This window comes from Malus domestica, chromosome 15 (genome assembly GCF_042453785.1).
Source record: "Malus domestica chromosome 15, GDT2T_hap1".
Classification (NCBI taxonomy): domain Eukaryota; kingdom Viridiplantae; phylum Streptophyta; class Magnoliopsida; order Rosales; family Rosaceae; genus Malus; species Malus domestica.
In genome coordinates this window covers 33073558-33093182 of record NC_091675.1, presented here as the reverse complement: position 1 = coordinate 33093182, position 19625 = coordinate 33073558, and the positions used below count along the sequence as shown (strand labels likewise).

The window sequence follows — 19625 nt, the reverse complement described above, 5'->3', positions numbered from 1 at the left end:
ATCAACAAACAAACCAGAGGTAAATAATAATAGGACTAGACTATAAAGGGGCAGCACCTCTCGAACTCATTTTATTATGCAATCGAAGGGCATATATGAAGGACAACTCCAACCTTCAAAGGGGCAATACCTAAGTCATCTGTAGAGATTCACTGGAGTTTAGAAGATCAGCTGACCCGTTTGCCCCTAAGTCAATACACCCATGGTGCTAATACCCTTAACATTATCTTCAGAGACCCACCTATAAGCCTTAAAGAGCTTCATCTTCCTTTGGGGTCCAACCATTTCTTTTGATTGAAGATGCGGCCATTTAAAAAAGAATGATAATTGTAAATTTAGATTATTAGAAGAGGTAAGAAAGGTGTGTGTATGAAAGGAGTTTTTGAGGTGAAAATAATGTAAATTTTTGGATTAAAATAAAGTAAGATAGTATGTAGGGTGAAGAGGATATGAGAAATGGTATAGAAATCGGATATGTATTTATATAGAAAAAAATGATTTCTATTTTTTTTTAATTTCCGCCTAAAATATATATAAACAAACACACACACACACACATATATATATATATATATATATATATACGTCCAGCTGGCGCCAGCTAGCCATTGGGATTCAAATCTAGCTGTTGGAATCTTTCAAATATGACTATTGGATCCATTAGCAAATTACAGCAGCTACTGTTGCTCCTTAATAAATGGCCAAGTATTGGCTTGGATAGCTCGATGCCCCTTAGATCATGTTTTGGCCTCGTGGGCTTCATTGATTTTTACCAAGCATTTGGCTACAATTGGGTTTTATCCAAATCAAGCCATATTTTGGCCATTTAGCCCACTTCATTAAAGATGGCTTAAAGTTAAGAGTCAAGCACGATGTGCTAATGCAAGGCTATATTTTGGCATGGTTTGGCTTAGGAGGTTGAATTGTTTCAAGAAAATTTGATTAAGTGTTAGAAACATGCACCTCAAATCAAGTAGATAGCAAAAGAACTTGACCCAATCGTGGGACCACATCCGTTCACACAATGGGGGATGAATATTCAGGTCAAAGCTTATGGGCAAAAGATTTTCGTACTCACTACCGACTACTTCACCAAGTAGGTGGAAGCCAAAGAATACAAAAATGTGATCAAGAATGATGTGGTGAATTTCATTTGACGCAACATCATATGGAGATTCAGAATGCCTAGGGCGACTGTATCAGACAACGAATCTCAGTTCAAGAAAAGGAATTTAAAAGTTACTGCTTTTGAAAGGGAATTATCCAGCAATTCTCATCCCGTATCCCCAAGGAAATGAATGGTCTAAGAACACAAACCAAACCATATTTGATTACTTAAAGAATAGACTTAAGCAGTGCATGAGAAAATGGCTAGAGGAATTGTTAAAGATGTTGTGGGCATATCAAACGACCAAGTAGAGGCCGATATGAGAGACTCAAATTTCAGTGGCTTATGGATCTAAGTGAACCTATTAAGATTGGGTTACCAACTATTTTAAAATGATAGTTGCAGTTGAACAGACAATGATCAACATAAAACCCACTGCTTTCACTTGGTCGAAGAACAATGAGATATGAAAGCTATCTTGCTGGCAAGTTATCGTACCTAAGTAGATGTTGGGGCCCAAAAATGTCACACACCAATCCAACCATATCTTAAGGCCCAATTGTTATGCAAAGCCTACATTCAAGCCCACACACATGCCAAGGTGTGGGATCAACGAGGAATATATTTACCAACATGCCATTCCATGGTGATTAAGCCGGATATTTACGCCATGCTCATGCCTATTTCACCACACCATGCTCCCTTAGTCACTATCTATGCTAAGCCCAAGTCACATATTCGAGGCTTGTCAAGTGGATTGTGGTGTGGATGGTTACAAAAGGTTATAGGGCCTACGTGGAATCCGGGTCATGAAAGACTTTGGGCTACTTGGGGGCCCAGAGATCTAAGCTCATACCCTTTGTAATTCACGCAGGCATCATTGAGAGAGAATTAGCCTAGTTTACCCATTTCCCTAGCAAGCCAGCTCCCTTAGTTAGAACTAAACTAGATTCTTGCATTAAATGCATGTTAAGCCCAACAAGTTAGGCATTTAATGTTGACTTTCCTTTCCCAACCTGCACAGATAACCAATGCAAGAAAGCCATGAGGCGCGCTACCAGAAGTAGCGTATGCAGAAGGCCTCATTGGGAAATCCGCGTCTCGGGAAGAAGGAAAATGCAAGTCTCAACAGTGTAACTATCTTACACCAAAATGTGAATAATATGAGGGCTAGGGAAAAAGGAAGGGAAGATCAAGCCATAAAGGGAGATTCCTTTGAAGCCTAGAGAATAACCCTTCATCTACAAAATGAGGAATACAAGCCATTAGAAAGGGGATTAGAGGAACATGCAGAGTAACACATAAAGAAATAGAGAGAACATAGTGAGAGAGAATCACCCAGGAAGAAGTACAGAAAGTTCCACTTAGCCCAGAAGCATACTCCATGCCTCATGCATCACCATCCATGCAACCTTAGTAATTCTCACAACCTTCCATTAAACATCCAAGCCATTAGAAGACTTACTATCACCTCAAGAAAGCCCAAATTATCCAGCAAAGAATACCATACAACCATGCAATCCTTTCTCTCTCATGTAAACCAATAATCTTCTAGCTTCCACACCACACTTCACTTGAGCAAGTCATTATCTTGATCATTCATGCTATCTTCGAGTCGTTGATGTTACCAAGTTATTTCCTAAGACAAGCTAACTCTTTTGAGATATCCCGGGACTTGTTACGAATCAGTACCAAGGGTGACAAGTGGACGTTCTTAAAGCCTAAGTCCACCTCGACCTAAAAATCGCCCAACATAAATTGGCGACTCCAATAGGGACATGTTGCAATCTTCATTCAATGGCTCCAAGATCCAGAAGGAACACTACCAGAAGTGGCAACACCTCAGACGCAGGCAAGGCTACTTGCCGGCTCGACGAGTTTTAACGCAAAGGCCAACACCAAGAGAGCCAGGAAAACCTGGATGAATATGACATGCTAGGCATCACCCCAACCATTCATGCCTTGGGTGAAGCCCAAAAAGAAATTGATGCATTTGTGAAAGAGTTGAAAAACTCAATCCCAAGGCCAAGCGAGAAAGCTAGTAACAAGAACTGCATGCCCAGGGAAAATGCTTCCCAAGAGAAGTTAGCTGCTATTGCTGGCAAGGGTTCTGAGAAAGCATCATCCTTTGTCACTCAGGAAGACGTCATAACCATGCTCGAAAATGAGCTACACAGAAGTTCAAAGGATTGAAAATATGTTCATAAGCGACCATATCCTACCAGCGTTCTCCACATGCCATATCCTAAGGGATACGAGACCACCAACCTTGTTCTTTTTTATGAGAAGAAGGGTAGCCCTAAGCAATATATAAGCCATTTCATTAATGCTTTGGGTCTTCATGCCAAAGACTACAACCTTCGTCTTAGGGAGTTCTCGAAAAGACTAATTGACCGTGCCAATACTTGGTACACCACCCTCGCACCAGGTTCCATCCGGACTTGGGAAGAGCTAGCAAGCATGTTCTGTAAAAAAGTACTTCCAACAAAAGGAAAAGGTCACGATAACTCAGCTCAACAATGCGCGTAAAAAACATGAAGAAGATCTGGTGACTTTTGTTAGACATTTCCGAGACCTCACCTTTGACTGCTATAACGAGAAAGACGAGGAAGCACTTGTGAATATCTGTATCAGCAACATTGTCGCTGACTACAAGGTGTACTTGGAGAACATAGGAATCAGCCAGTTCTCGAGGCTTCTGGAAGTAATGATGAAGACCAGCTTGTCAATCAAGCCTTCCACAGGGAAATCCTGCAAGACTGACAAGAAGAAAGCTCATCCTTCACTAGCGTGTAGCGATGAGGAATTCCAAGCCACGAAAAAGGAAGGAAATTGAGAGTAATAGGGAAACCTATCCTCCATTAGCATGCAACGATGAAGAAATTAAACCCTATTGTTGACAATTATAGTAAAGATGTAAGTAGGGATCGTTCTAGACCGGGGATTAACTAGGGATGTTAATCAACACAAATAAGACTTAAAAACTCTAAACTAGACTCTTTAAACTTAAAACTGACTTAAATGACTCAAAACAACAGCAAACAATAAAAAAAGACTCAATTCTAGACCTAACAAGTGACTTTGACAAAAATAAACTTAACTTGACTCAAAAGATTAAAAGAAAATAGACTTAATGAAAGGGGGATTGTTTTTTACGAATTTAAAACTTAAAACAGAAACTTTGCATAAAACACTTTATAAAAACGAATTTGGTGAATTGAAAATGGTGAAAGGCTAGTTAGAGAGTCCTTATCCACACATGACATATGTATACAAACCAATTTCCAGTTATTATTCCCTTAGACTATGAATGACAACACCCCAAGTTAATCGTGATAGCACAAATTAACCATAAGATTTTCCTTAATTCATTGAATTGGATGGAATACGCATCGCAACCAAATTATCCTTATCAAGTTCCCTAACTATGAAAAGCATGATAGAAAGACATATCAAAGGTCATTAAGTTCTTTGAAAACCATAAGCATTGACGAAGCATTCGTAACTATGAAAAGCATGATTCTCTTGCCAAGGATTTACTTAACACAATCATGACTAGTGACTTCCACTACTTGTGAATATAATTTCATAACGATTAGGTGAAACTCCCTTATACTCTAGCATCAAATTCATGCATGCAAATTAAGTGTCAACCCTCAGTCTACATACATAAATAAGTTTTAATAACTCAGATAAGCAAATCACATTCAAGACTCAAGATACACTAACTAGATGTAATCAATTCATATAAAACATATAATCATGGTTTCGAATTCACCTCCAACTATAAAGAAATTAGTTCCTCGTGTCTTTGAAAATATAAAACCAAATTAAAACAAACATTGAAACAAATCTAGGGATAGGAAGAACCAGGAACGTCCCAGCAACTCCAATGGTAGATTTCGAACCCCTTTTGGATTGCAAGCCATGGCACAAAGCTCATTCCTTCCTTCCTTGCAAGCACACCTTTGAAACTCTCTTAATTGTATCTGAATATATGGGTGCGTGGTGTAGAAATATATGGTAGCGGGTGGTGATTTGATTTGTGCGGCATAATGATGTATTTATAGCTAGGGTTATGCACAATTTCTAAAGGGAAAAGGATTGCACAATCCTAAGGGAAAAGGTTAGAGTTACACAGCACAAATTCCTACAAGGAAAGGGATAAATTCGGCCTAATTCAAGAGGAAAAAGGACTAGGGTTTGGCAGAAATCCAAAAGGAAAAGGATTGCAGGTTCTAGAGCTTCTAGAAGAGGGGGAGGCGCCAGATTTGTAGCAAATTCTAGAAGGAGTGTTATGTGGCTGATTTCTAGAAAAGCAAGGCCTAAAACATGCGGCACCAATGTAGGAACAGATAAGACTTCTAGAAATCAGGTATTTAGGTCCCTTTGCAGTTGGATTTAAGGCATGATAAGATTAGGATAGGATAAGATAAGATAAGGTTTGTTTTTTGATAAGATAAGGTTGGATAAGGTTTTGGATAATGTTCCTTCTTTTGAGCTGATTCCTTATCTTCTTTGTCTTGAATTAATTTCTTCAACTCTTTAGCACATTCCTAGACATCTTTGGTCTTCAAATTCGTCCATCCATCTTGCTCCACTCATAAGCTATCCATTCCAAGCTCAAAACTGCTCTAAAATGCTCAAAATTGCACTTTCTTGCCAACTTTGTCATTTGGACCTACAAACACACGAAAATAGCTTAAAACACTATAATAAGTAAGAAGTAACTATGAAAATGCAAGAAAACAAGCTAACTAAGTCGCATAAATATGTTCCTATCAAATTCCCCCACACTTAGCTTTTGCTAGTCCTCGAGCAAAACAAAACAAACAAAACATAACCTAGATCTTCCAACATTTATCTCAGAGATTTCCAATGAAACATGACATACTAAAAATCACTACTCACATAAATTTTAGTTATCCTCACCCTAGAGCACATACTTAATCGCAGTCACCACTCACTAGCTCGCATTTAATCAATTTAAAACATGATTTTGAATGTAGTAACATACCTTAGAGAATTTCCTCAATGCCTCACCGGATATACTCTCTATTTTCACATCTTACTACACTCCCTATACTAGGTATATGTGAGAAGATTGATGTAAACATGTAGACTAGCCACACACATATGTTATAATAAAAAAAGGCAATTTTCTAGAATTATTAATGCATGTATATATATATATATATATGATCTCATGAATTGAATGCCACTACTTAGATGCAAGAGCTAGGGATACCATATGCTCATACCAATCCCAAACTCCACATATTGAAACACACAACAGCCAAGATAAAGTCAAAAGGTTGTAATGGGGCTAAGGGTATTGGCTAACAAAGAAAGGTAAAGATAGACAACGATTCTTAAAGCAATAGTCAGCAAAGTAATGAAATCAACTTAGAATTCACTCTTGAATTCAACAAATAACTTGAAACACCAAGGGGATTTCATACATACTTAGGGTCATATTCAAACTTTTTGGACTCTTTCTTCAACAACCAATACTGGTGAGCTCATTCTCACTTATTTCACAATTTTTTTTTCTTTCTTTTCCACTTTTTCTTCTTTTTCTTCTTCTTTTCACGTTTTTTTTTTCTTTTTATTTCTACCCGTGTTCATAACCTTCCCCCACACTTGATTTCTGCAATATGTTTGATCAAAAGGAATTCTCTCTAAGTTATGCCTCACTATCCTTTAAGAACAAGGGTATGGATAGTCCTATTCTAGGCTAGGTAGGGATAATGTGGCTAACAAAGAAAATAGGCTAAATAGGGCTCAAAGGAGTTAAACCTACAAAACATATGCATGGGATGAAAGCTTTTTGGCTCTGGTTTAACTAAACAACTTCATCTTGTTATATGTTGTGCACTCAATTTTAAGCTTTGAATGAAACGGGCATGAGTTCTAGTATTTGGAACTAAAATGATAAAATGCATTCTAAGTAGCAACCAAGCAAAGAAACAATGAGATCATGCAACGACTTTAGAAAACAAGGATTCACAGGTTAATAACTCTCCAAATAAAGTTTAGGCTCAAGTCTCTCAGGGTTGTAGTGTTAGTTTGAGTTCGTTCCTTCAAGCATGTTACAAAAATTGATTTTTTTTTCCTTTGTGATTACATGTGAATTCATTAATGACAACTACAACCAAGTATAAACCAAAGAGCATATCAAACTTCCACCCATGTTTGTAATTATCTTTAACAGTCATGAAATTAAAAACCAAATCCTCATCATTGTGTTGAAAGGTACCCTAAAACACAAACAAACAAACAAAAACGATTCTTTTTGGGTTTTTAAAACGTTTTCTATTTTTTTTTTCAAATTTTCATATTTTTCCCTCAAATCACATTAAAACACTTCAAAACACACTAAAAACACTTAAAAACAGTGAGAAACAACTCTAGTGGTGCTAGGTGGTAAAAACCCACGAATTTTCAATAAAAACACTTGTTTCCCCCCCCCCCCAACACTTAAACCAAACATTGTCCTCAATGTTTTAAACATAAACTCACACATAAGCAAGCAAACGACACAACTAACAAACATGACAAACATGGCAAAGTAAAAGCAATAAAGAGTAGAGTTTAAGAACACAAATCTAGTTATGATGCCGGAGCTTCTGAGTTCTTCTTTATTTGCATGGGTTGCCTCCCAAGAAGCACTTGCTTTAACGTTTTCCAGCCGGACGATACCTCCTTTTAAGCTTAATTGGAGCCCACGACCTAGAGGGATACATCCTCCACAACATGCTCCTGAAAGTGGTCATAATATGGCTTCAAACGATGTCCATTCACCTTGAAATCGTTTCCGGTCTTTAAACTTTGAATTTGGACTGCACCATAAGAAAAGACATTAGTAAAAACAAAAGGTCCAATCCACTTGGAACGTAACTTACCTGGAAACAATCGAAAGCGGGAATTGAAAAGTAACACTTTCTGCCCTACAACAAATGTCTTGGTACGAATCATCGTGTCCTTTGTAAATAAGAGCGTTCTCATATGCCTCGTTCCGAATCTCTTTAAGTTCATTCAATTGAAGCTTCCTATTACTTCTAGCCGTATCAAGGTCCATATTGAACGTTTTGACGGCCCAATGTGCTTTGTGCTCCAATTCAACCGAAAAAAATGGCATGGTTTCCCGTAGATGAGCCGAAAAGGAGACATCCCATTCGTTGTTTTGTAGGCCGTATGATATGCCCACAATGCATCATTCAAGCGCAAGCTCCAATCTTTCCGGTTTGGCCCAATGGTCTTCTCCAAAATCTGCTTAATCTCCTAATTAGAAATCTTAGCTTGCCCACTTGTTTGAGGATGATAAGGCATAGCCACCTTATGCATGACGTTATACTTGTTGAGCAGCGCCTCAATAGTTCGATTACAAAAATGGGAACCCCCATCACTTATAAGAACTCTTGGCATTCCAAATCTAGCAAATATGTTAGTTTTCACAAAATCTGCAACCACTTTAAAATCATTAGTACAGGTGGCTTTTGCTTCTACCCATTTCGACACATAATCAACCGCAAGTAAAATATAAACAAAACCATGAGATGAAGGAAAATGACCCATGAAATCAATGCCCCAAACATCAAAAATTTCGACACAAAAGATAGGGGCCTGTGGCATTTGGTCTTTTGAACCAATGTTTCTGGTTCTTTGGCAACGATCATATGTTATGCAATAAGTTCTAGCATCCTTAAAGATAGTAGGCCAATAAAAACCACATTCAAGTACTTCACATGCAATTATTTGAGTGCCAAAAGTGACCCCCACATGCATAAGTGTGACAAAAAGTTAAAATTGAATTAAACTCAAAATCATGCACACACCTACGAATGATTTGATCAGGGCAATATTTCCACAAATAAGGATCATCCCACGCATAAAAGTGTGCCTCTTTCTTAAGTTTATCACATTGGTGCTTGTTTAGAGTGCTTGGAACTTGTTTAGACACCAAATAATTCACTAAATCGACATACCATGGCACACTTACCTCAATGGACAGTAGCTGCTCATCTGGGAATGTCTCTGGGATAGGCACAGCATCCTCTTCATGCACCATACGGCTCAAATAGTCAGCCACCACGTTTTCACTTCCTTTTTTTTGTCTCGGATTTCGAGATTGAACTCTTGGAGAAGAAGCATCCAGCGAATAAGCCTTGGTTTGGCCTCCTTCTTCGTAAGTAAGTACTTCAACGTTGCATGATCAGAATAGATTATAACTTTAGTACCAAGTAAATAAGAACGAAACTTATCTAAAACAAAAACAACAGCAAGAAGTTCTTTTTCCGTTGTGGAATAGTTCAATTGAGCATCATTCAAGGTCCGAGAGGCATATTATATGACGTGCGACTGCTTGTCCTTCCTTTGTCTTAAAACAGCCCATAATGCATAGTCGGAAGCATCACACATAAGCTCAAAAGGAAGGCTCCAATCTGGTAGGACAATGATGAGGGCCGAAGTTAGCATCTCTTTGAGGTGTTTGAACGCCTTCTCACATTCCTTGTCGAACTTGAATGGAACATCCTTCTGGAGGAGACGGCAAAGGGGGTTAGAAATCTTTAAAAAGTCCTTGATGAATCGCCTATAGAATCATGCATGTCCAAGAAAAGAACGAACCTCTCTATCCAAAGTAGGAGAGGGTAAGTAGCGTACAAGATCTATTTTCGATTTATCAACCTCAATTCCCCTTTCTGAAACAATATGACCTAAAATTATACCTTGTTTTACCATAAAATGACATTTCTTCCAATTTAAAACAAGGTTAGTTTCAACGCATTGTTTTAGGATTAATGTGAAATTATCCAAACAATTATCAAAAGAATCACCAAATACACTAAAATCATCCATGAATACCTCAATAATCTTCTCAACGAAATCTGAAAATATACTTACCATACATCGTTGAAATGTGGCAAGTGCATTGCATAAACCAAATGGCATGTGATGATAAGCAAAGGTACCAAAGGGGCACGTGAAAGTGATATTTTCTTGGTCATCAAGAGCTATGACAATCTGATTATATCCTAAATAACCATCAAGAAACAATAAAAAGAATGACCAGCTAACCTTTCAAGCATTTGATCAATGAACAGCAAAGGGAAGTGGTCCTTCCTTGTGGTGGCATTAAGCTTCCTATAATCGATGCAAACTCTCCAACCTGTTTAGATACGAGTTGGCACAAGCTCATTCTCGGCATCCTTCACCACCATAACTCCCGATTTCTTTGGAACTACTTGAACCGGCGAAACCTAATGACTATCTGAGATAGGATAAATCACTCCACAATCGAGAAGCTTGATAATCTCCTTCTTCACAACTTTCATCATTGGAGGGTTGAGTGCGTTAAGCCTCTCAAGTTGGTTTAGCCCCCTCCTCTAGAAGTATGCGATGCATTCAAGTTGTAGGGTTAATACCTCTAATGCCAGCCAAGGTCCATCCTATGGTTGTTTTGTGCTCTTTCAACACCCGAATCAATTTTTCTTCCTCTAATGCCGTGAGTGTTGAAGAGATTATGACTGGCAACATTTCTTTGTCTCCCAAATAGACATACTTCAAATGACTTGGCAACAGTTTAAGTTCAAAAATCAAGGCCTGAATCACTAAAGGTAACAACTTATTAGTGAAAATGGGAATTGAAATTGGGATTGGAGACTTACTAGGATGTTGTGGCAATGCCCATAGGGCAGCCACCATCTCGCCAATTTCATAATTAGGCACGGCCAAATTGGGTTTTAGGCCCAATCCCTCGGCAATTGTTGTTTCAAGGGGATCTTTGTCCAACGAATCAAGATAGTCCTACGCCAATGAATCAAACACTTCTATAGAAAAACAAGAATGATCATCTTTAATAAATTTAATAGCTTCAGAAATATTAAAATCAATAATCTCGCCATCAAATTCCATCGTTAAAGTCCCTTTGAACACATCGATATTGGTGCAGGCTGTTTTCATGAAAGGTCTCCTAAGGAGGATTGGCAATGAGGTAGAATGGGCTGAATCTTCCATGTCAAGCATGTAAAAGTCCGCTGGAAATATCAAATTGTTAACCTGCACCAAAACATCTTCTAAAACTCTTTTTGAATATGTATTAGAATGATCGGCCAATTGAATAATCACACCATCGTTTTTAAGCTCTCCTAAGTTCATAGATGCATAAATTGAGTAAGGCATGACATTAATTGAAGCTCCTAAGTCTAACATAGCATGTTCAAACTTAGTATTGCCAATAACACAAGGAATTGTAAAACTACCCAGATCTTTGCATTTAGGTGGTAGTTTCCTTTGTAACACCACAGAAACATTCTCACTTACCTGGACCACTTCCTTGTTCAAAATCCTCTTCCTTGTTGTGCAAAGCTTTTTCAAGAATTTGGCATACTTAAGAACTTGCTTGATTGCATCAAGGAGCGAGATATTGACTTGAACTTTCCTAAAGGTTTCCAGAATGCCTTTCTCATTCTCTTCTTTCTTTGATTGCCTAAACCTACTATGAAAGGGCACATTTAGTGGAATAGAACTAGAAGAACTCGAATTTGGACTTACCTTGATGGTTTGGGACAGTTTAGAGGCCTTAGGAGACTGTGGCAAAGGTTGGTCCTTCCTTGCCGTGGCCCTTGCTTCTTGTTCTTCTTCTTGCAGCAGCTTTTCATCCTCGTTAAGGCCATGTTTAGATGGTTTTTGATGGTTTCCAAGCTCCTTGCCACTTCTCAATGTGATGGCCTTGGCGGATTCAAAACCTCCATTTGGATTCACAACGGTTGAACTCGGAAGTTTGCCTTGTTCTCTAAACTGCACAAGGAACTCTAAAATCTGCCCTATTTGCTTCTTTATGTCTCTCATCTCTTTGTCTTGATTTGCTATTCGATTTGTTATTCGATTATTTTGATTTTGTAATCCCTGCGATACAGAAGTTAGTAATTGAATAGCTTGATCATTATCAAATAACGAACCTGTGCTTTGTTGGGCAGATTGTGGTTAAGGTTGAGATTGTGCGAATGGCCTTTGATATATCCCAAGGGGTGGCTGTCGAAATCCTCCTTGTTGAGGTTGTTGAGGCTCCCTCCATTTGAAATTTGGATGATCTCTCCATCCCGGATTGTATGTATTTGAGTATGGATCATTCCTTTGCTGATTTTGGCCTTGATAACCTATGGCATTGGCACTTTCCCATCCTCCATTCTCTATCAATTGAGGGCATTGATCATTAAGGTGCCCTTGCATAAAGCACACGCTACATACACTTGGTGTAATTCCTTGCACTGTGCATCCTTCAGCAACCTGAGATACAAGCATAGTGAGGTTAGCTAATTGAGATTGAATTTCGGCTATTGAACTTACCTCATAGACTTGTTGTCGTGGGATGTCTCTTTGTCCAACACCTTCATATTTTGGCAACCACCGGTGTTTTGTCAACCAAAGCACCTCATGCCGAGGCATCTAACATTTGTCTCTCAATTGGAAGGAGTCCCTCGTAGAAATATTGAAGCAAAAGTTCTTCCTTCATTTGATGTTAAGGGCACGAAGCAACTAGAGCCTTGAAACGGTCATAATATGCTGGAAATGATTCACCTTGGCTTTGTTGAATGCCACTAATCTTCTTCCTCAAAAGAATGACTCTCGAAGTTGGGAAGAATTTCTCTAAGAATGCCCTCTTCATGCTTTCCCAAGAAGTGACGGTTCCAGGTGCTAATTCGTAGAGCCAATCTTTAGCCTTTTCCAAAAAAGAGAATGGAAAGGCCTTCATCTTCATAATGTTCCCATCGACATTGATGGGTGTCATGCTCGAACATACCATTTCAAACTCCTTAAGATGTTTGTTTGGATCTTCCATGGAAAGCCCAAGGTATTTGGGAATGTGATGCAACAAGCTAGACTTCAATTCGAACTCATCAGTCTTTCCTTGGGCAGCCACGGGGTATTGAATGCAAAGGGGCATGGCATTGTCCAACCCCGAGGCTGAAAGTTCTTTGATTGTACGATTGTCCGCTGCCATGACTTATTCTTCTTCTTCTTCTTCCTCAAATTCAGCTTCGACCTCTGAACTTGAACTAGGTGGATTAGGTTCTGGTTGCTTCCTCTTTCTTCTCAAAGTTCGTTCAAAATCGTCATCGAACTCCAAGATGCTTGCACTAATAGGTTGAGAACTACGAGTCATAAACTAGTACCTGAAACGAATAAACAAACACAACTCAGCAACCAGGTAGAGGATACGGCAATAGAGTTTCTAGAACTGGACACCGCAAGAGACAGGACCGCCAAAACAGATCACCCCCAGGCGGTGGAACGCCAAATTAGCATGCCCAAGGTTGTGCAACCACAACGTTTGCACGACACAGGTGGCGCAGCAATAGATCTAGGCCTAGAAGGCGACGCATCCACAGAATAAGTCGATGGGAGTATCACAGCACAGAAAGTATGACAGAAGTGGCTCTGATCCACCAACAGTATCTAAACCCAAACCCCAAATCAAGGAGGAGACCTTGAGAAGGGAAAAACCCGGATCTAGGAAGGAGACCCGAAGCCATGGTACAGCAGTGCACAAAATGGTGGGAGAGAAAAAAAGGGGATGGAAGAAGGAAATGTTTTGAAATGCAGAGAGAAGGGGAAAGGGTGGTGGAGCAAAAGGGAGGAGAAGGAAGGATGAGGGAAGAAAGAAAGGAAAGGGAAGCTAGGAGGAGATAGGGATGGACTGCCATCGGCCCCAAAGCATGGCAAAAGGCTGGCGGCTAAGACGATTGCAGGTTACGATTTTCTGGAGAGGGAAAGAGGAGAGGGTTTTCTGGCGGTTTGGAGTTTTGTAACCCTTCGGAAAACTGGTAGTTCGAGAGGTTGGATTGGAGCTTCTTGATAACATAGATTCATGTTGGGGAACAAGAGTGCATAGATTTTATCATGGACATACAATGTATTGACATTAGGGATCGTCGACATCCTAAATATCTAGCTGGACTTGATGAATTTATAGAAGTTGCAAAGAACAATGCCAATCATCAAGGTAAATCAAGTGCCCGTGTTAGAAGTATAATAACTTTTCATGGATTCAATAGATGAAGATTGAAGGCGTTTGACTGATGTTGAATGATGAAGAACCAAAAAGAAATCTTTGAAAAAAAATAAAAAATAAAAAAGACGACGACTCCGCAGAAGGCATTGTGTTACTTTCTAAGTTGGCTATTTGGTTTTTTTTGTACGTAAGGGTATTTGGTATCTTGTGTCTTTGGGTTTTGTTGTAAGTTAAGGATTTCGATTCCTTCCATATGAGGATTAGAGTTAATTAAGTAGATAAATTTGTTACCAAATTAGGTTGTCAATTGCATGGTTTAGTCGAACTCTTCTTTCCCTTAGTGTTAAATATATCTTTGTACTTTAAAAAAAAATAGAGTTAATTCTCTATAAATAAGATGTTAGAAATTCATTTGGGACATGTAAATCTGTCAACGTATAGTCCCTTCTGGCCGTTTATACAAATTGTTTATTTATTGTTTTGTTAATAAAATAATTTTATATTTTGTAATTTATTCGTGCGTAATCTAATTTCAAGTGTAGCCTCATTCCACCCCTTTTTCATTTTTTTCCTAGAGCATCGGATACTCTATATAAAGGGATCAAGATCCTCTTCCTTCTTCTTTCTATCTCCTTTTCTCTATTTCTTTCACATTCTTTATTTTGTTCTTTTTTATATATAAAATTAATATAATATGTTAACGTTATTTAACCGCGACCGTTTAAATATGAGAGGAGAGAAGAAAAAGATAAAAAAAAAAGGGGAGAGAATTTACTCCTATATAAAGACACCTTTCCCTCTACAGAGCAGTTGACCCTTGTTGATTGACCTAATTATAATAATCTGCTTGGCAAATATTGGTCCCGTTTCGTTTGTTGAAACCTGACTGAGACAATGCCTTTTTTAGCCTATATTATTGGTCTCTAGAATCTAGGAAACAGAAAACAAGAGTGATTTATATGTAACAAGTTTACAATTTCTTATTTTGAAAGTCGAAAAGATTTATACAAGAATTTCAGTTTTTCTTGATTGTGCAATTTACGTTAGGAATAGAATTCAAGATGTTCTATTTTTATTTAATAATGCATTGTTATGCGCATATATATATATATATATATATATATATATTTTTTGGTTGGTAAACTGCATATTTGTTTTTATATGACAACGTAGTATTAGATACTGAAGCCGTATAATAGTGAACTCTTTGCAAGTTTCTTCTCCCGAACCACAAGACTTGGCTTTAAACATATGCGTAGCTATAGCCTATAGGGTAGTACGGATAATGCAGGTGTTGGAGGTTAGGGCAGAAAGAATATAAAAAAAAACTAATGAAAAATATTTAAAAATTTTGAGTTTTAACGTAAGAACAAAATAAAGGGTAAAATGAATAGTATCAAAATTGATTTTTTAATGTAAAAATATGATTTTTCATTAAAGTAAATAGTACTAGAAATTTTTCGTTAAAGTTTCCTATATAAAAAATCGTTATCACCAAAATAACCCTGGAACTGTACGCCATCACGCGTTGAGTGCCGAGGCGTTTTGGTCAGTTTGATGGAGATTGTTACAATAACCAAAGATACGGGAGAAGACCGGTGATCAGAGAGTGATGTATCATGTATATGGTGATGGGCCATGCATCTCACCAGATGGGGGTAAAGATAAAGAGCGGTCTTATCTACGTATTTTTTTGGGTAAATTATATTTTACTCTTTTATATTTGGGATCGATTTCAATTCCTTACAATTTTTTTAAAATATTTCACTTTTATACCTCAAGTACAATTTTATTTCAATTTCATACATCTGTTAGAAAATCAGTTAAGTAAACCGTTAAGTGATGACATGGCAAATAAGGGATTCCCATTTGTGCTGACGTGGTTGCCACATTTATGCCACATGGCTAAAATCTTAATAAAAATTTTAAAATATTAAAATAATTAACTAAAGAAAAGTATAAAAAAAATTAAAAAAAAAAAACCTAGAAATCGTCTCCCCGACCCACCTTCTTCTCCCATCCATCATCACCCACCCCAAAATCCCACCCGAGCCACCCCTTTCTCCCATCCCTCATCACCCCTCCCAAAAATCCCACCCGAGCCCACCGCTTCCATCCAAGCTTCTTCCTTTGCTCTTCTTCTTCTCTCTCTCTAACCCTAACCCAAATCTCATGCACTCATCTCTCTTCTTCTTAACCAGCGCGCTCACGAGGTAGGACCTAGACCTGACCAGTCGAAGCGGGCTCTTGTTGGCCTTACCACCATCGGCGAAGGCAGCAACAACTAGCTCGCCCGAGTGGGTATCGGACGCTCTACGATCGTTTAAAGGAGTTGGTCTTGAAGAGGAAGAGGCTGTTTCGTGGGTCCCTCTGCACCAACTTCAGGTATTGGGGAAAATCAACGTCGTTGATGGTTTTGCCGCAGAAGACAACGGTGGAGGAGTCGAGTTTAAACTCCGGCCAGTCAGGTATAGGTCCCACAGACGGAAAGGGTGGGCTCGGGTGGGATTTTTGGGAAGGGTGATGGGGGATGGGAGAAAGGGGTGGCTTGGGTGGGATTTTGGGGTGGGTGATGATGGATGGGAGAAAGGGGTGGCTAGGGTGGGATTTTGGGGTGGGTGATGATGGATGGGAGAAGGGGGTGGGTCGGGGAAGATGATTTCTGGGTTTTTTTATTTTTTATTTTTTTTACTTTCTTTAGTTAATTATTTTAATATTTTAAATTTTTTATTAAATGTTTAGCCATGTGACACAAATGTATATTTTAAAGATGTTGTAAGAAATTGAAATCAAAGCCAAACCTAAGGGAGTAAAATGTAATTTACCCTCTTTTTTTTTTAGGAACTTTAACGAAAAAGCTATTGGTACTGTTTATTTTAATGAAAAATCATATTTTTACACTAAAAAGTAAATCATGGTACTATTCAATTTACCTTTATTTTGATCTTATCGTTAAAACTAAAAGTTTTCAAACTCTTTTCATTAGTTTTCCTTTCTTTTTTACATTACACATATTTTTTTTATTAATTTTTGTCATTTAATTATCTTTAATAGTTTTAATATGATGTCCAAAAATCAACTAAAAATGTATAGAAGTAGAAAATGTTGCGTAGATAACAGTAGCCAAGCCAAATCAGTAGTTTGTAGTTTGAAAACTTGTCTTTTAATTGTTTTGAATACAGTTTTCGATGCTGCATATCATTGAATCATTTAATACTACATAGTTTTTAATTGTTAGATTAATTTTCATAATCATTTAGATTTTTTATTTTTAATCTTAGTCATTCATTTTCGTATCATTTAACGCTACATAATATTTTGAATAAATTTTTCCGTAGTTTTAGCTTAGTAGCATTCCATAGCTCTTTTATTGAAATACTTATTAAAACTCCACTTAGTCTCACTTTCTCGAGCAACTTTTCTTCTATGATATGCATCATTGAGTGATTTAAAAAATCAACGATTAGATCTTTCATATACAGATCTGATATACCTTTACAATTGCTATATTTATTAAAAAAAAAAAATCGTAACACTAAGTGATATTTACTATTGTAGCCGGACACGTTCCTGAAACTTCATTTGTTGCACTTGTCTCTCAATTAGTCATTTTCTATTTACTTTGCCCTATTCCAACTTCTAGTTTTTGCTTAGATGGCCGTTAGTTAAACATTTGTGCTACCAAACAATCATTTTTCTCAATTTCTTTTCAATTGTAACACTCCGTTTTTTAGTTTTGTGCACTTCAAAGGTGACTAAAAAACATAAAAATCGCTGCCGCTAGATGTACAAACTGACTGGAATAGAAGCTTCCTAAGAACATGATTGTTCATGTCTTTAAAGTATATAATGATATGTGAGTGACTCTTGCATTGGGGTAGCAACAAAATATATTTTCTCATTTGACACAAAATTAAGAAGATGACTGCAAATGTAACATTCGAAGGTGGAAAAACAGCTACCTAATTTGCAGATCAAGGACTAACACAACACACTAAGGGTGTGTTTGGTTTGTAGGAAAATAGGGCGGAAAGTGACTCCATCCACATTAGGCAATCACAAGCAAAAAAGCCCGTGCCATGCCGTGGGTTTTCAACTCTAGTTACACATAATTACAACAATGTTTCTAATTCTACTACTACATATATACAACCATACTCACAATCCTATTTACAGATATACTAATCAGTATTTAAAACTATGTTAAATGGGGGGAGTTTTACCTCAAGATTAACCATGTCCTACCGGGTGTAAGCAAATAACTCCAGTTCCGGAAGCGGTGAGTTTTCTCGTAGGACTGTGGCAAGCAAGGCACGGTCAGTTCCAGTCCCAGGCTGGGTAAACTCTTACTCCCGCCTCCCCCAGTACAGAACTTGATAAAATTAAACAAATCCCCATGTCATTAGTTTTCACTTTGACCACTGCTCTTATAAACTGGCCTGAATGCTGCACTTGGACCGTCAATTTCCACTGCAAAGAAGGGTTTCTCCATCGTCACCACCATTGGTGTTCTCTTCCTGTTTTCCTTTGCCCAGACATTGGAAAATCCAATTTTGAAGTCATTTTCTCACACTAAATAGCAAAAAAAATTAAAAAATTAAAAATTAGAGAAAAACAAAGAAAAGCATCTAAAACTTATATTCGGAGACAGAAAATTAAGCAAAACCCAGTTGAGAACTCACCATAAAAAACCAAACTTCACCCAAGAAAACTCTTAAAAATAAAAAAAATAAAAAAAATTAAAGAACCCATTTGAACTTTACACAGGATGTAGCAAAGGAAAGACAAAAAAGAAAAGAGTTAATTTAAACTCCAAAAATATTAAACACAACCCCATTGATCATTGAATCATTAATCTTACTGTTACGACAAATTATTATGGCCAAACACAAAATTGAGATTGAGCATGTTAACTTTATTTTAAAGGATTCATAATTTACCTAATTCATCTGATTAGCAGCCACTAATTACAAATAGATTTGTAGATGCAGGACTAAATTAGTTCGGGTTTGGACTGCAATTCACACAATTACCTATATTTTTCCCAATTGTTATAATTTCCCAAAATAATTCATAGGAAAAAAACAGACTTGAATCAAACCCAGCTTCCAGCTTGAGTGAAACGACGCCGTCTTCAACGGAGACAATATCGACGTTACCGCCATCAGCCATGAGATAGGGGCGGACGCCCTCTAGAACCAAGTCGACGTTGGGAACCGTGAGTTCGTACTGCTTGGCGGAGTAGAGTCCCAGAGAAGAAAACAGGGGCAATGCCGTAATTACACTGCTTAGGAACAGTGTTTTCTCAGTGCGCTTTAGTGTAAATATAATTTCCTTGCTCGCGCTTAAACTAACATAAAACATTAATTGCTTTTTTATGACCAATCGTACCTTCATTGATAATTGAAAATGCTCATTATAACCTGAAAGTCGATATTTCCTTCCATGATTACCAAATACAGAAGAAAAAAATTTCATTTTCTCGTATCAAACATAGCCTAA

General features: G+C 37.8%; 1 protein-coding gene across 1 annotated transcript; it reads right to left on the bottom strand.

The window, feature by feature from the left end:
• Nucleotides 1-8392: 8392 nt before the first annotated feature.
• LOC139191870 (uncharacterized) lies at nt 8393-13112 on the bottom strand. Its single transcript, XM_070812900.1, has 7 exons — nt 12912-13112; nt 12359-12397; nt 11432-12016; nt 10534-10915; nt 10018-10143; nt 9111-9307; nt 8393-8812 (listed from the first exon to the last, which is right to left on the bottom strand). Exons 1-7 carry the CDS (start codon nt 13110-13112, stop codon nt 8393-8395), a joined length of 1950 nt encoding a protein of 649 aa, XP_070669001.1.
• Between the last annotated feature and the right edge of the window lie 6513 nt (nt 13113-19625).

What these genes read in the sequence shown, in the direction of transcription:
- LOC139191870 (XM_070812900.1), bottom strand. Translation starts at nt 13,112, where the DNA reads ATGGCAGCGGACAATCGTACAATCAAAGAACTTTCAGCCTCGGGGTTG. An exon ending in ATCTTAAGGAGTTTGAAATG is followed by an intron (nt 12,398 to 12,911) that starts GTATGTTCGAGC and finishes CTTGTATCTCAG; the next exon opens with GTTGCTGAAGGATGCACAGT. An exon ending in TGCAAGGAATTACACCAAGT is followed by an intron (nt 12,017 to 12,358) that starts GTATGTAGCGTG and finishes TCTGTATCGCAG; the next exon opens with GGATTACAAAATCAAAATAA.